This window comes from Mustela putorius, unplaced genomic scaffold, assembly GCF_011764305.1.
Source record: "Mustela putorius furo isolate JIRA1106 unplaced genomic scaffold, ASM1176430v1.1 tig00000680_pilon_pilon_pilon, whole genome shotgun sequence".
Lineage (NCBI taxonomy): Eukaryota > Metazoa > Chordata > Mammalia > Carnivora > Mustelidae > Mustela > Mustela putorius.
In genome coordinates this window covers 2,365,056-2,382,569 of record NW_025421442.1, presented here as the reverse complement: position 1 = coordinate 2,382,569, position 17,514 = coordinate 2,365,056, and the positions used below count along the sequence as shown (strand labels likewise).

Sequence of the window (17,514 nt, the reverse complement as noted above, 5' to 3'; positions counted from 1 at the left end):
TCTCACACCCGGAAGCTGATGCAGGAGACATGGGCATGGAGTTACGGGGGGGGGGGGTGAGGGAGAAGGACTCAGCTGTGCTCCAGAGCCGGGGGGTGGGGGTGGCTTGCACACGGGGAGCTGGTGTTGCCAGAGGAACTTCTCAACTGGAAAACCACCAGCTCCCTCCCCACCAGGCCTCACCCCAGGGGCACAGAGCTGCCAGAGGCTGGCTCCATGACACGTGTTCAGAACAAGTAAATTTAGAATGAAGCAGTAAGGCTAGAGTCACAAGGGAGTGGCTCTGAGTTCCCCGAATACGCAGGGACGGGTGGGCAGGCTGTCACACCCGCCGTCGCCTTTCTATTTCTGGCAGTCAGCTCGCCCCGGGCCCGAGCGCTACAGATCTGCTCCTCTTCCACGCGCCGAACGCCAGTCGACAGCAGAGGTGTCTGTTCAGTGGCGAGAAAGGAGCCTAGGAGAGCCACCATCCAGCGCTCTAACTGGGAAGCTGGGGCAGCACCCAGGCGCCCAAGCAGAACCCAGCCTTGCTCACCGTGTCCCACGCCACGTGTCAGCACACCCATCCTAACACCGCTGGTAGAGCGGATTTGCAAACACAGGACCTTCGAATTACTTCCTCTGGGTTTGCAAAGGGAGAAGCAACAGAAGCAAGCCCCGCCCACTCGGGGCGGCGCATAGCTGTCACACCACCATTCTCAGACTGAGCAGATGTCCAGAGCCTACCACCCCGGGCTCTCCATCGTCCTACCGGAGGTGGGGGGTGATGCGATCAGAGCGTCAGTCCCTGGACCGCAGGCGGCTCCCCCAGTGGCCGGCAGCCCTACGCCTTCCTCCGTGTCCATCTCCGGCCACGGCAGCCGCTCAGAGCCCCATATCACATTAGCAGGTGCATATCACATTAGCAGGTGCAGTCTTGCCCCACACCGCGCAGTGCACTTGCTCTGATCCCCGACCGAGCTCATGAGGAAGTGGCCACGCTGGAGGCATGATGGGACAGGCTCGGGGCAGGTGGCTTGCAGGAGTCCAGCAGGGGCGCAGTCTCAGGAAGGCCCTCAGGCACACGGATGATGGACGATGGGGGTGGGTTCACCCTGGACTTGGTTCTTTGAGGGCACATAGAGAACGCTGGAGCCGGAAGTGCCTGGAGAAGCCGGCGCTGCCTGGCCTCCCCGGTCGACCGGGAGACGGGGTGGGGGCCGGGGGACAGCGGGGAGGACAGAGTCTCGAGGCCAGGCTGCGGGCCTCGGGCTTGCCTTTTGGGTCACCACCAATGGGCCCCTCCATGTACAGGGTGGGTGAGACCAGTCCGCAAGCCAAGCGGCATCCTCCACTTTCACAAGCCCCCACGATCAGAGCGCCAGGTCCCCAGGGCCTCTGACCCTAGTCATCAAGTCACCAGGGTGAGTCCACTACTCTGTTCCGACTCAAGCCCCTGCAGCCACCGACAGCCTGCCCAGCACGTTCAGACCCAACCACGTGGTCACACTCCCGACCACAGCCCACGCGTGAAACCTCAGATAGAAGAGATGACACCGTCACAGCGTTCGCACCAGCAGGCTGACAGCCAGTCCTGCGTTCACTACCCTCTGCCCTGCGCGGACAGTGTGAGGAGTGCGTGGCCAGCCCACACTCATCAGCTGGAAGAGAACAAAAGGGAATAACTTCCTGAAAGAGAGTTACCCAAAGCTTACCCAAGCTTTGATTTTGATTTTCACACTAAAGGGGCCTTATGCATGTTTCTAGAGAATTTTCCAGAAACGGTGATTCTGGAGCAGAACGGTGGGTGTGCATGCCACGGGGCATGCTAGGGAGCCGGTCACATCCATGCAGTGGTACTGGAGAAGGTCTGGTCCTGACCAGGGTCTTTGGGGCCCATGGAAACTACAGCAGCTCTTAAAATAAAGGAAGCAAAATCACAAAACCAGATTGCACTGCCGACTCCGCAATTCAGAAGAATGAGTTTATTTCAGGACCTAGACGATGCACTGACCGTCCACAGGAGCACACCAGAAAGAGTGGCACAGGCGCACGTGGCTGCCGACGGGACCGTCATCTGGCAAGTCCGAGCAGTGCAGAAGCTCAGCCGGAGTCATTTAAAGCCAACACGGATGGCTGGAGAAGGGCCACCTCGCTGAGAACTCTGGGCTTAAGTGGTATGTCTTTATAGCCTTCCAGGTCCTAAAAATGGCTTAAGATGACTCCCAATAATAGATAAAACTTAACACGATAAATAGCATAAAAATGAGCAGAGGAGGAAATCCGAGGAAAGACGGAAAAGACACGCTGGTCCAGCAGCCAGAGGCACGTGGAGAGCCTCGCATCACTGTGCACGGGGCGCCCGAAGGGCAGAGACCACGCTCTCCCCCAGGTCCTCCCCACCTGACGTGGCTCTTCCCGCCATAACCCAGCTCAGCCCTCCACACCCTCCCCCTGCAACAGAGGAGAACCATCTGGAGAGAGGACGTCTCAGGGAGGTGAATGGCGTGGTCCACTCAGGAGGTCATCTGACCCCGGGTTCAGGCCGGGCAGCTACTCTCGGGAGCACTGTTGGCCACCGTCACCTGGTTTGGAAATCCAGCTCGGTCCTTCCTGCTGGCGACTCTCCCCCCGACCTCCTGCCCGTCTCCCTGGGTGACGCCAGCCGGAGACCCTGCCTCACGCCCCTCCCCCAGGCCGAGCCGCGCACTCTGTGGGCGCCGCCCCGTGGGCGTCAGATCTCCCACGACCACCACCCACCACCGAGGTGGGCATCGTGCTTGCGTCCTGTTCACGGGGGTGCAAGCGGAGCCCAAGCTTGCACAGGTGGAAAATGGCAGAGCTGGGCCCCACCCGTGGGACGTCCCTCCACGCGTGGGCGGCCTCCGGGCTGCTCCGCCGCGGGTGTCCCGGAGTGAGGTGATTCACCGCGATCACCACAGCTAAGTATATAGTGGCCGGCAGCTTGCGGCCGGCTTGCGGAGTTAGCCGCTCGGAAGCGGCCGGCAGTCCACAGGCGGCTCTGTGGAGAGCGTGACAGTCAGCCTAAACTCAGACCAACACTCCGTTGACCCCCACAGAAGGACACGTGGTTGGCCTCCAAGAGACACTTACATCTACAGCTTGTACCCTCCACCAGAGGAGTAGGGGCTGGTCACTTGCTCACAGAAATACATATTTTTATGAACAGTGTGGCCGGGCAGCCCTTGGAAACACGTCTTCCCAGAGGCTGTTGACGACACCCTGATCACGTCTGTCCCCACCTCCCATTTCCCGGCAGCCTTCAGCATAGACAGCAAGTGCCGCGGGGGCGCGGCCAGCACTGGGAGGTGGCCTCGGCCTCAGCCCTCTGCCCGGCGCCCCCCAGGGCTGCGCAGTCTTCTCCTGGAGCTTTGCCAAGGCTTCTCTCTGACCTTGACGAGTCACAACCTTGATGTTTCCTAGGCGTGGACTGCAGCTGTCCCCTAAAATAAGGACCGTGCCACGTGATCGAAACAAGGCAAGAAGCAAAAAGCATCGTGGAGACAACCACAGAGAGTTTTCAAAAAGCCTAACCGAGCCAACACCAAGTCTCCTGAGCCCCAGAACGGTGCCCCCCTCCCCCCAGCCCATTACACCGCCTGCCTTTGCGGAAGCCTGAATGGAACGGGGCGGGGGGACGCACACCTAGACCTCCACATCCACCGGGGTCTGCCCCGCAGCTTGCTGCTACGGTGTTACCGTTGCTCCGGGACCCTGATGGGAGGGAGCACCAGGGTAGTTCCCATCCCCCCCACCCCTGCTCCCCAGGCCTGTGCCCGTCACACGCCCCTCTGTCGCTGCCTATGCACCCTGCTCCGCGGAGCAGGGGCCCGGCAACGCGGGATGGCCCACGTGGGCCAGCACGTGCCCAGCTGGCACAAACCCTTGGATGGATACACCAGGAGAACTGAATTGGAAGGAAGCCGTCTCAGAAATGAAAGGAGCTATTAAGGGAATTCAGCAGAAAAAATCCGACGATTCTCTTTCATGAAACCACCAGCACACACGAGATGGCCAACAGTCCTGTGGTCCCCAGCACCCAGACACGGGCCCAGCGCTCTGCCCACCGGCGCCACTCTGGTCCTGCCACCGCGTCTGGAGGATCAAGCACTGGCTCCGTAACCTCCTGCTTCTCTTCCAAACACTCTGTTCAGAACACCGTTCCTTTGCCTTGGCGACTTCCATAAACCATCCTGTACCGACCCGCGGAGGCAGATTCTTCCCTCAGTGCGGGTTCAAAGGTTGGTGCGTTCCCACCGTGCATGCCTGGAGTTGCTTCGGAGGGGACAGAAACATCACTTCTTCTGAACGTGGAATTCTTCGGTGAGGAGGACATGCCACGGCGGTGTTTACCACAGTCAAAGTATGTACAATATTTAGCCGCTAATGACTACAAATAATGGCTTCCTAAAGTTCGGTCATTAGTTTTTGGCTTGCTAACCCAAAGATATTCACTAGACTGATGGAAGTGCCGTAAGTAGGAGGCGTTTTCTGAGGTCACTATTTAGACCAAGTAATTCCACAAACACCAAAGTGAGCGAAGCTTGTGGCCCAAAGCAATGGGCTCTTTCACAAACCCCTCCTGGCTTTCCAGTTCTCCTCTTCCAGGTGACCTGAAATGGGTGTTTTTCTAAAGGTTTAAGCTCTACAAGTCAACGATTTTATTAAAAACAGTGCTTAACTATGGAACTGGCCCTCAAGGAGTTTAGAATCTAGTTGACAGCGGAGGACCTCTGTACACCTGCTCAACGTCACTGACCCCATAAACAACCGGCTGCTTCTGAAATTACTACCGCTATGAACATCTCTGCCTGGAATCCATGCATTTTATTCTCTGTGTGGCTCTCTCCTGACACCTTCATTTTTCTCTTTAGAAAGAAATAGCACAGTTCAGTACATTTTGAAATATCAATCTGGTTTAAGAGTTTCAAGTATAAAGAAACGTTCACAAGCTCTACATGTGTCTGCAGCTCCATTATAAGGACAGCTTTGGAAGTGGGAACATCCCCAAGGTTCTTAAGCCTGAGGTGCACCTCACAGATGTGGGCAAACACATGGAAATCCTGAATCCACCAGGCTCTGACCCCCTGTCAGGGTTACCAGCACTCAAGGGGCAGACTCTCCTTCTGGAAATTTCTAGGCTGCTAATGCTGCAATCATTCCCTCCTGAAGTAAGATCACAGGAGTGCATGCTCAAGAGGGCTTACCTGGTAATCTGTGTTCTTGTGCTGAAGTCAAGAGACCTCATTGAGCGGAGAACTTCAATGCAGCCCAAGTACTGCAAGGGAAAAAAACATAATCATGAGCCTGGGGGGCGAGATGAACAGATAGCTCCTAGCCACATCAAGGGCATTCCTGGAAGCTGTGCATGCTTCTTAAATCACATTTTAACTTTATGTGCCTCTCAAGGCTTTGTTCTCTTTCTGGAAAAGCAATAACTCACATCCATGAGAAAGTATCCTTGAAGCCTACAGGCCGCCAGACTTGACTCTTCCAAGATCCTTGAGTATTTGCATTTTATTCCGGAACATATTTTTCAAAAAACTTCTGTTGAAGTATAACGTGTACCATTAAGTGCAGAAATCTTAAGTGCATAAATCCATTATTGCCTAAACACGTCCCAGAGTGTGACCACCCTAACATCCAGACCTCGTATTTCTAGTCCTTTACAAGGGTCTAGAGGGCTTATAATTTCTGAAGAAAGAATGAAAACACTCTAATACCAACATGTTGACCAATATTAGACTTCATTATTTAACCAATATATTTTGGGTTCTGTCAACAAACTATATATCTATGACCCTCCTAGTTGCTTTATTTTGGTTTACCAGAAAGCCCTCTTCTGCATTATGTAACACAAACTTTCAGAAGTTTCAATTTACACATCTAAATTTGTAGCTAAATCTTTAATCCGTTTCACACATGTAAGCGTGTGTGCGTATGTAAATGTGCGGACATAACGAGAGCTGTACATAAACAACTAGATGGTGGAGATACAATATTTGTGTGCCAGAGCCCTTGGGAATTTGAAGGACAGATGTTTTATACCAATGCCTTTAAATTTAGACTTCGCAGGAAGAGGCCTCATGGTGTAGTACAGAAGAGACTGCATTTGAATTATTCAGAAAACTGGAATTGGAGCCTGACTCTGTCATATCCAGTTATGTAACTTTGAGCAAAGCTTCAAAATTCTCTGAACGGAAGCCTCTGTACCCATACAACGTGACTATGCCTCCAGCCCTCGTGCAGCCACGTGACACCACAACCACCACATCGCACAGTTGCTGGAACACCACCACCACCACCACCACCGCCACAGCCATGTGGATACAATGAACAACATCATGGAGACACACAAAGCAGATGACCACTGGCACGGCAGAGTCTCGTGACTACAGTGACCAACATCACAGATTTCTGTGCCTGCCAAGACAAACGTCTCAGGACCATACGGCTCCTAGCACCACTGTCACACAGTTACACAAATCCCACATCCACCGCCAAAGAGTTCCATGAATGACCCACTGATCATCCTCCATGATGCTGCGAATCCCGTGAGAAGTGGGAACAATGCTGCAGGGTTGGGGGGGGGCAGGTGCCGCTGCTAGTACGGCTGTGCAGATGCCATCACCACCACGGCAGGGGTATGCGACTACCACTGCCGCTGTCACTTGGATATGTGAAGACCTCAACCCTCTTTGCAGAGTTATAGGATTGCCACATCCATCACCGTCACAGCATGGTGACATCACAGCAATGTCCCAGAGCTACGTGAATACCACCACCACCAACATTACGAAGTGAAGTAATTAGAATGACTGAAGTGGCAGAATGGTGTCAACACCACCACCGTGAACACATCACCCCCACCACACAGAGTCACACAATTACTCATCCACAACTATAGACATACAGGACTACCCCACGACCACCATCACAGATGTGACTATGACAAGAACCACTGCAGATACCTGATGAGTATGCTGCCCATCAGAGAGCTGTTGAATACCACAGCCAGTGTTGTCGTTATGTGAACACAACTGCCACTTTGCAGAGAAATGGGAGTACCGTGAACATCATAGGTATGTGAGTCCACCGGCAAGACTGCAGCGCTGCTGAAGGGATCACAGCCATCATGCAGAATTGTCTGAATACGACATCCAGTCTCACAGTTGCATGCTACCATGACTGAAGCTGCAGAGCTGTGTGAAGACCAAATCCTCCAGCACTGCAGCGTTACACAAACGCCATGATGAGAATTACCGAGTCTGATGGATAACACTCCTGGCTGTGCATCCGTGGACGTATCCCCATGTCACCACTGCAGTTATGGAAACATGGCACCGCCACCACTGTAGACTTATGCGAATACCACCGACACCACAAATACCCCACAAGCACCACTATAGTTAATTAAACACACCACCAAGAGCATCTTGGTTTCGTGGGAAGGTGATCAAAAGAATTGAAGAGGTCTGTGAATACTGTCACTGACTTCAGAGTTATGTGACTATAACCAACAGCCTCGCAATTATGGGGATACCATGACCACCAACAGAGGGTTATGTGAAGGTCACAGCAGCCCTGAAAAATTATGGGAACACCGTGACCACCCTTTCCGAGTTCTGTGAAGACCATGAGTGACTCTGCAGAGGTCTAGGATTGGCACAGCCAATACCATCTTGGAGCTATGTGAAGATCACCACATGGCCATGTGGAATTTCCAGAATACCATGAGCACCATGGCAGAGCTAGGCGAATACCACCACATGGCCATCCCACAGACACGTGGACACCACAACTATTGTCACAACCACCACCTTGTGAATACCATGACCACCAACCAGGAGACCTATGTGACTGTCCTGACCAAAGTCACAGATCTACACGAATACCACCACCTTGCAGGGATGCACTAATGTCAACACAGCATCATCACAGATTTGTGTAGACACCATACCAAGTCACGGGGTTGTCTGAATTATACCATCAGCATTGTCACAAGATACATGACTGGCACCATCAGTTTTGCTCAATCATGCCAATGCTATGACAAATGCTGCAGGGTGGTAGGAACACATAATGAGCTTCACAGACCATGTGAACACAACCTCCATCCAACAACATTGCAAGGTCATGGGGAGACAAAAATCTCCGTCACATAGTTATTTGACTACCACCTCTGCCACCATCCTGCTGGCATGAGAACACCATGACCAACCACACAGAGTCAGCAGAACCACACCAGCAACAACATCATAGAGTCACAGAAATGCGACTACCACAGTTGAAGATGATGTGCACGGAAACACCAGTACCATGCCAAGGCTATGTGGATCCATGACCGACTCATAGAGCCAGAGCTACATGAATAGAGAACCAACGATGCAATTATGGGAGTACTACCATCAACACAGCCATAGAGTTGTGCAACTACCAGGACCAACAAAATACGGTTATGGAGACACCATGACCAACACGACCAACTATGTGACCGACATGACCAATACCACAATGACATCTGAATGTCATCACCACCACACCACTGCAGGAATGGAATATCAGGACCCCCATAGCAGGCTTATGTGACTACCATGACGAACTTCACAGTCGTGTGGGCACCACCACCCAGAAGGAGAATTACACCACCAGTGCTGCAGAGTTATGTGGATACCACCATGGCATGACACGATGATGTCCACACCATGACAAATGTGCACACCTCCACCACCAGCACAGTCGTGTGGAGGCCACAATGTCAGAGAATTATGTGAACACCAGCGAAACCATCATAACTACATAGGTATCACCACCAACAATACGGAATTCTGTGAGCACCATGACCGGCACACTTACATGACTACCACAACCACCTCTGCAGTAGTGTGTAAACTGACTTCTCAGAGCTCCGTAGGTACCTCCATCCCCACCAGCCATGTTGTTACCCTCACCGCTGTCAGTGTTGTGTGAATATAGCCACCACCGCCATCCCAGAGTGACATGAAGGCCACGACGAACTCCAGGGAGTCACATGATGACCACCACCACCACTCTGGAGAGTTAGGTGAGTGCCTCCACTAGCATCATGGACCTGGGTCGTGCCCCCAATGTCTGCCTTAATTTGCCCCTTACCATCAATGTGTCAGCAAGCTTATTTCTATCCTTCATAACGCTGTATAGCACTGCTCTCTGTATCTTTGACTCTCACGGGCGAAAGTACTTCCTTTCTTTTTTCATTTGGATTTCCCTGATATCTTGAGGATATGTGATTTTTCTCACATGTGTGTTGGCCATTTTCACTCCTTTTTCTGTAAGCTGTTGTTATCTTTGGCCTATTCTTTATGGGTTTATCTTTTTCTTATCTTTTTCTTGTAGATTAATGGGATGATAATCTCTCATTCAATCATTTTTATTTTGATGGTTTCTACATTTTACCTGACATAAGTTGTTACTACAGGAACACTGTAGTAATTCCTGTCATCATATGCCTGTCATGTTCTGTATGGCTCGGGAGGGAGCTGTGTTGCTCAAGAAGGTCTTGATATTCTCCTAAATTGTACTTAACAATATTTATTTATCACTTACCTATGCATTCACTTCTTTACATGTTTTTAAAAATTCATTTATTTGAGGGGGACATGCACACATGCAAGGGGGAAGGGGCAGAGGGAGAGAGAATCCTCAAGCAGACTCCCCACTGAGTGGAGAGCCCGATACACGGCTCAGTCTCACGACCCTTAGATCATAACTTGAGCCAAAGACTTTGTGGTCTTTATGACATATGTCCCGTGCTTTTCTTCTCCAATGTATTCCAAGACACTTTTTTTTTTATTTTAGTTACAATTAGGGATAACATTTTGGATTTTTGCCATTGCACGTCTATCTGGCTTTCACCAGAGAGAGAAAGTTATTGATTGAGGGTGTACGTAGAAAATTCAATCAGTAGGCCCAAGAAGTGTACAAAGAACTATGGAAACTGGACAATGGGACCCAGAAAACATCCCAGCGGGGCTAGAAGACAGACATACAAAAGAAACTGTAAAGTGTTGAAGCTTGGATCCAAAGGTTCCTGCACTTGCCTCATACGAAGTCCAAGAAAAGGAAAGAAAGAGAGGAGAAGAAATATTCAAGAACAAAGAGAATAGAATGTTGAGTGTTGGACGAAACAGGAGTATCTATATTTTCAAGGCACTCGGAAATATGAAAAGACCCACTTGTGGACGTATGGCAGCTCGGTTTCAGGACAAAAGGACTCAGAGAGAAACATCGTGCAAACGTTCTGGGAGGGGAAGGGAAACAGGTTCCTCACGGAGCAAGTTCTCTTGCACACCCAGTACAAGAAGATGAACACCACCATTGAAGCCTGAAGAACAGCGGTATGCAGCCAAGAATCTTAGATCCGCCCAAACTGGCATTCAGGTAGGAGGACAAAGCGAGGACTCAGAACGTTAGCCACCCACAGATGCTTCCCCGAAGGAATTATTCCAGAAGAACAATGAATACAAAAAACAGGAGGACGTGGGCTCGGAGAAAAATAATAAGGAATGAATCAACAGAAGTCACAGGTACGCCTGGTGCTTCATCGTTACTGACACGTAAGTTTAAATATTTTTTTTTACAGTGACAGGGAGCTCCATCTCAGAAGACCCCCAAATCGTCTGGCCAGGGCAGACAGAACACAGATGCTGGAGCTGGGGAAGCATGAGCAGGGGAAACAGGCAGCTCGGAAGGGATTCACGGCCGCAGCGAAAGCAACATACAATTACATGCATGTAAAAAGGCTGTAAACCCGGAAAAAAACAAGAATAGGATGACTGAGCTCCAGACTGCTAGAGAATAGAATAGAAGGAGGAAGCAATAAAAGCAGTGAAGCCAGCAGGAAGAAGGGGAGAGCCAGAAATACACAAAAGACCTGGGGAAACAGAAGTCAAGACAGGAGCGGGTCCAAACATCTCGGTAATCATAATCATCCTGAGTCGATCACACCCAGTGGTTTAAAGTCAGAGCTTTCACCCGGGTTAAGAACAAGATATGTTACAGGGAGTGAGTGACGACGACAAGGTTGACAAGAAGGAGCAGATTCTCGACCAGGCAAAGGCCAGCACAAGGACCAGAGATCTAAGGGGGTCATTGTCTTGTTTACAAGTGTAGGAAACACAACATGAATTAAGTTTGAGAACTGTGCAAGATCATCTCTGCTCAGCAGCGAGCCTGCTTCCCCCTCTCTCTCTGCCTCTGCCTACTTGTGGTCTCTCTGTCAAATAAATAAATAAAATTAAAAAAAAAAAAACAGTGCAAGATCAAATTGAAGAAAACCTTGAATGAAGGACAAATAAGTAAAAGGAAACCTGCATCTGCGGAAAGATATATTGTGATTTCTGGACTCATGAAAATTGATCATTTTTGCTAGAAAAGACGTGATGAAATACCATGGAAAGACAAGTGAAAGATTGAGAAAAATGCAATCAATTGAACAGGGAAAAAAATGAATGATCAGGCTACTCCACGAGGTTCTGTGAGTCATTACATGAGCCCATCAGCTCAAGAGAAAACAATGGGAAATCCAGAGGAAGACAGACAGCTGGCCAGCAGGACCCCATAAAGACCAGTATCAGAGCAGTTAAAATAAACCCAAACAGAGAGATCATTTTTCACCCAGCTGAGTGGTCAGCCTGGGTGAGGAAGCAGGAAAAAGGGCTCTCCCTCATGCTCTCCTAATTTGGTGAAAACTTTTTGGAAGACTGTCTGGAAGTGTCTGTGGAGATGTGACACGTGGTTCCCTTTGACCCAGCGACATCCTTTGTAGAACTTTATTCCTGTGTAAGTGCGTGAAATTGTACGTACAAAACATTCATTGCTTCACTGCCTGCATTGTGACGATGTGAACCCCCTTCTCAAATGTTCATCCATAAACTCTTGGCTGGACATTTTGGACACATCCAAACCACGATTCCGAATTAGGCCATTTTTAAATGATTGAAGCTGAGAGTCTCCAGGAGGCAGTCCCTTCCTTCACATTGTCCTGGTTGAAGTAAGGCACAGGGTCACCCCAGATTCGAGGGGAGGGGCTCAGTTCTCAGTTCTCTGGAGACAGGAGAGCAGAGACGAAGAGGGAGCGAGTGCTCCACGAGGGGCCATGGGTAGGAGGCCCTGCCTCTGGGGCTTCTGCCTTGTTTGAACTTTTTATAACAAGAACAGAACCATCTATTCCTTGTACAATTACAGAATGATGAAAAGCTTTAAATACTTTCTTCCCGGAAGAAAAGACCACGCTTATAAACACGGACCTCCATGCTAGGATGCACACTTGGTCACAAGGCCCCCCTGGACATCTGGACACTCTAACTCCAGGGAGCTGGGACCTCCGTCCACCGCCCTCTGGGGTGTCACCTGGCTCAGGTGTGCTGGAGGAAGGGAGGCGCTCAGTGAAACCAGCCACGCCCCTCAGATGGGCCCCTCAATTCCATCCCTGGCCTCAGCCACAGTCAAGGACGGGTGTGGGATCCCAGCCAGGCCAACAAGTCACAGTCCCAGGGGTCTGGCAGGAACCGCCTGCCCCTTCTACCATCCAGGAGTGACAAGGTCCAACGCAGCTTCTGAGAACCAACAATTAACGGGAACCGCTCCTGAGCCACCAGACCTTCAGAGACTACATTAAGTCTTGGGTTGTGTCTGAACAGGACAGCGATCTGAATCCAAAGCCCCATGTTGGTCCAGCTGGTGGATGGAGCCTGGAGGAGAGAGGGCGGTGATGGTGGGGAACAGGAGGATGGAGCCTCTTGTCTCCTTTGGACGAGGACACTGATTGCCCACAGCAGAGCTAGCGTTAGAGAAACGCTGGCAGGTCAAGTTGCGCATTTTGTTTCAAGGTAATTTCGAGGGACAGGTGCACTGAGGAAAGGTGACTCCTGTCTTCAGCAGCGGGATAAATGCACATGCTGGTCCAAGTGAGGATGGGGGCAAACTCTTGGGGAACTGCGCGGCGTTCTCTCCGTGACGAACGTGTGCCTCCCCGTGACCAGCACCTCCACCACGAGGGAGTTGAGCCATGTGCCTGCCAAACAAGTGTGCGAACATACTCACGGTAGCTCTGTTCGTGGGACCCAGCCCTGGAGGGACAACCAGGGATCCATCCGTGGCGTGATGAATCAATGAACAGCAAGAGCGTCCCACGAGGCAGTGGTGACACAGCAATGAGGACAGAAGAGCCACCACCACAGGCCACAGCTCTCTCCGGCCGTGTCACTCCCGTGGCAACCTCAGACCGAGCCCCAACGTGTGCCTGACCCTCGTCCAGGATCCAGTAGGACACCAGCCGACAGGGCCCATGACCAAGGATCCATTCTAGTCAGGAGAGCAGGTGAATCATCGTGAGGAAACCGCCGGTCTGTTGTTCCCTTGCCATTTGGGCTTCACGTGCCGTATCCCCACCCACGCTCCGGCCACACCAAGCTTTTCATGCCTCCCACGGTCTGTGTCCACATATGCCATTTCCCCTGCCTGCAAACTCTTCTCCCTCCCACCCCCGCACCCGTCCTCGAACCCTGCCGATCCCTAATGACCCCCCGAAGATCAGACACTGAGAATCGCGTTCCTGATCCCGCGAGCACACGGCCCCTGGAACCCGGCTGTGACCACAGTGCCTCCTCACCATTTGACCACGTCACAGCGCTCGGTGCAGACAATGTAAGAAAGCCTTGTTGCCGGGACTCAAAACCGAGAAAAGTAAAACCTCTCACCCCACCTTTCTTGTCAGGTCCCTAAGGCCACAGCTCACCTCCGGAACGCCCTGTGCCCTGTGCTATGGTCCACAGATCTACTGAGGGCTCCAACACCCACTTACACAGTGTTCCCCAGAGGACTCTGTGGGCTGCATCTTTATCCCTGTCCACTTTCCTAATGCCTCGCGCGTAATGGGTACAAAATAAATGTTTGGTGACTGCATTCATCAAGGGCTAACCAAGTTAGAGTGACTTTCCACATCCCCCCAGTATTCAGAAGCAGATGGCTTTACAACACTTCATGCGCTCATGCAAGACTCTTGTGAACCGTAATTTCCTATTCATTTTTTTTTATTTCACCTATTAGCACCAGTCTGGGCTGGTTTGTGGTACGTAATGTATTTGAACCTTCTGTTTCTGGACTTAGGACATCGGACCGTGCTGCGGCCTTCCCCCGAGCTGAATCCGTCTGAGTTACTGCTCGAGGGTGTGCATGGGAGGGTGAGGAGCAGTGACGGAGAAACGGGGGACAGAGCAGCCTCCAGCATCCCAGCCTGCCCAGCAAGAGGGAAGTAAAAGTACATTATGTTTGCAACCAGGAAGTCTGTCATTTTCTCCCAATAAAAAGTTTAAAAAATGTTTTTTCAGGGAAAAGAAACATAGACTCTAATCCTACTTCTATAACCTTCAACATCGGCTCTCAGGTTACCCCGGTGCCCACTTTCCCCTCTAGAGCAGAATCCTGCAAACACTGCAGGGAACCTTCAGCTGCGGCTACCGGCACATTCCCTAAAAAATCAGTTAAGTCGACATTTTCCCACTTGAATCACATGCTTCAAGTTTCCCAACGATTCCTTATCATTTTAAGATGAATATACACTCTACGACGTGATCCTAAATCTGAACGTTGACTGGCATGTGGCCTCGGAAGCCAAGTATAAAATAATCACACAATTCAACATGGATTTGGTGTTTTACAGGCCAAGCATGAGACGACAGTTGCTGGTCTGGCAAACGGCAAAGCCCCAAAGAACGTATCTGTGCCTGTTGCTGGAAGGTCAGGCGAGAGTGGACTTCGGACACACACAGCCCTGGGTTACAGACCCACTTCAGGGCTGACCACCTGCGTGCGCCTCAGCAAATCCCTGGACGTTTCTGAGTCCCCGTTTCTCCCTCTGCGGATGGGATGACCGTGAGAAATACACACGACGGAATGGGTTTTAAACCAGCAGGATTACGCCTCGGGTCACCAACACAAGCCCTAGACTCCGTCGTCCAAACACTGACTCTTCATCCACAGCACGGTTCTGTGAGAAGCATCTCCAGTCAGCTTTTCCTAAAACTTGCACCAACGGGCACGTCCACTCTCAGGGCATGAGGGCATCTTTCCCCTTTGTCCTTGCCAACTCGGCAGGATGCCGTGGCGGGTGACTGATTCTCATTTTGTTATTTATCTGAATATCATTATTTTTACAATGAACTTTACCGCTTCAGAAATGAGATTTTACTGACAGTTCAATGCCGCCTCTCTTTCATCTGATCCAGGGCAACGATGAGGGGCACAGTCAGAACAGGGACCCTTCCCCCTGGGCCCCTGTCACGTGGGCCACCTTCCTCCCTCTGCATCCAGACAACTGCCACTTGAATTGGGACCTCACATCCTCACCAAATCGCTTACCCCTGGCTTGTTTTATTTAGCATGTCTACATTTTTTTGTGATGATGTTTTATTGATATATAATTCACGTGCCATCAGAATTCATCCTTTTGAACTGTTCAATCTTGTCATTTTCAGGAGATTCACAATACGATCCAACCACAATGACTATTTCATTCTGGAACACCATCATCACCCTAAAAAGAAGGCTGGATAGGGCCCATTGGCAGTCATCCCCACCCCCAGCTCCTGGCAACCCCCAACCCACTTCCTGTCTCTGCGGAGTTGGTGGTTCTGGACATGGTAAGCGGAATCACATGGTATGTGCTTGCCTTTTTGGGTCTGGCCTCCTCACTCGTCACAATGTTGCAAGGTCCGAGGTGCTGTAGCAGGTGTCAGCATTTAACTTCTTTTTATAGCTGAATACTAATCCATTATATGGACAGACCACATTCCGTGTCTCTGTCCCAGCTGGTGGACACCGGAGTTCTTTCCAGGTTGGGCAGTACAAGCGAGGCTGCCGGGGACATCCACAGAGGGGTCTTAGTGTGAACATATGTTCTCAGTTGTCTCGGGCACGCCCCCGCGAATGGAATCGTGGGTCATGTGGTAGCTCTGTTTACCCTTTTCAGGAGCAGCTGCAGTGTTCTATATCCCTGTCACCGGTGGAGGAGTGCCAATTACCGACGCCCCTATCATTGCCTGTCATTTTTATTTTAGCTGACCCAGTGGGCGTGAGGTGGGACGTCGCAGTGGTTTCAATTTGCAATTCCCCGATGACGCTGAGCATCTTTCACATGTTCGTGGGCCATCTGTACGTCTTTTGCAGAGAGATGTCTATTCCAGTCCTTTGCTTATTTTTCAATTGGGTTATTTTTGTTTTTATTGTTGAGTTGAAATAGTTCTTTATGTAATCTGGGTGCCCGTTCCTCATCAGACACACGACTTGCAAATATTTTCTCCCATTCTGAGGCTGCCTTTTTACCTTCTTGGTGGTGTCCTTGGAGGCACAAAAGTTTTTCATCTTGATGAAGTTCAAGTATCTATTTTTGTTGTTGTTGTCTGTGCTTTTGGGGTCATATTTAAGAAACCACTGCCTGATTGAAAGTCACAAATATTTACCTTTGTGTGTTTTCTATGAGTTTTAAGGTTTTAGCTCTTACAATTAGGCCTTTGATCCATTTGGAAATCGCTTTTTTTTTTTTTTAAAGATTTTATTTATTTATTTGACAGAGAGAAATCACAAGTAGATGGAGAGGCAGGCAGAGAGAGAGAGGAAGGGAAGCAGGCTCCCTGCTGAGCAGAGAGCCCAATGTGGGACTCGATCCCAGGACCCTGAGATCATGACCTGAGCTGAAGGCAACGGCTTAACCCACTGAGCCACCCAGGCGCCCCTAGAAATCACTTTTTTATATGATGTGAGAAAGTTTCCAACTTCATTCTTTTCCATGTACACATCTAGTTGTCCCACACACCACATCTACTAAAAAGACGGTTCTCTGTTGCGTGGCCTTGGTATGCTTGTCAAACATCAACTGAACAAAAATGTATGAGCTAACTTCTGGTCTCTCAGTTCTGTCTCATTGATCTAGGTGTCTATACTTAGGCCAGTAACATATTTCTTTAAATCAGAAAATATGAGTTCTCTAACTTTGTTCTTCTTCATCAAGTAGGTTTTGTACATTTGGGGCATTGATGCATTTTATAAATTACCTGATTTGTGGCTTCGTTAAGTCTCTATTTGATTAGTTTGTTTCGTCTCTGACTTCTTCACCAGAACATAAGCTGTAGGACAACAGAGACGACATCTCTTTTTTTATTCCCAAATGTGCCTCAGGACCTCTGCGGGGCCTGACATATAATATAAACTCAGTGCAGTCTGTTGACTAAATGAATGAATGATTAAATACTCCATTTTTATAACGATAAGTAGGAACAACGTAAATACTCAAAACTAGGACAATGTCTAAGTAAGTTGTAAAAATCAATGGGACAGAATGTCATGCAACTATTAAAAGCCATGCCTTCCAATAAGATTTAACGATTTGGAAAATCACTGATTTGGAAAATCATTTATTGCATAAATGAAAATAAAGGACAGGGAAAAGTCATGGGAATTTTAGTAGAAGTCATCATG

General features: G+C 50.0%; 1 protein-coding gene across 1 annotated transcript in view; it reads right to left on the bottom strand.

The window, feature by feature from the left end:
- The window catches only part of SHC3 (SHC adaptor protein 3), an 89,644-nt gene that overhangs the window by 59,143 nt on the left and 12,987 nt on the right, over positions 1-17,514 (bottom strand). The window contains exon 2 of the mRNA XM_045083026.1: positions 5,208-5,278. Coding sequence (XP_044938961.1) covers positions 5,208-5,278 — 71 coding nt within the window. The remainder of the gene's footprint in view (positions 1-5,207; positions 5,279-17,514) is intronic.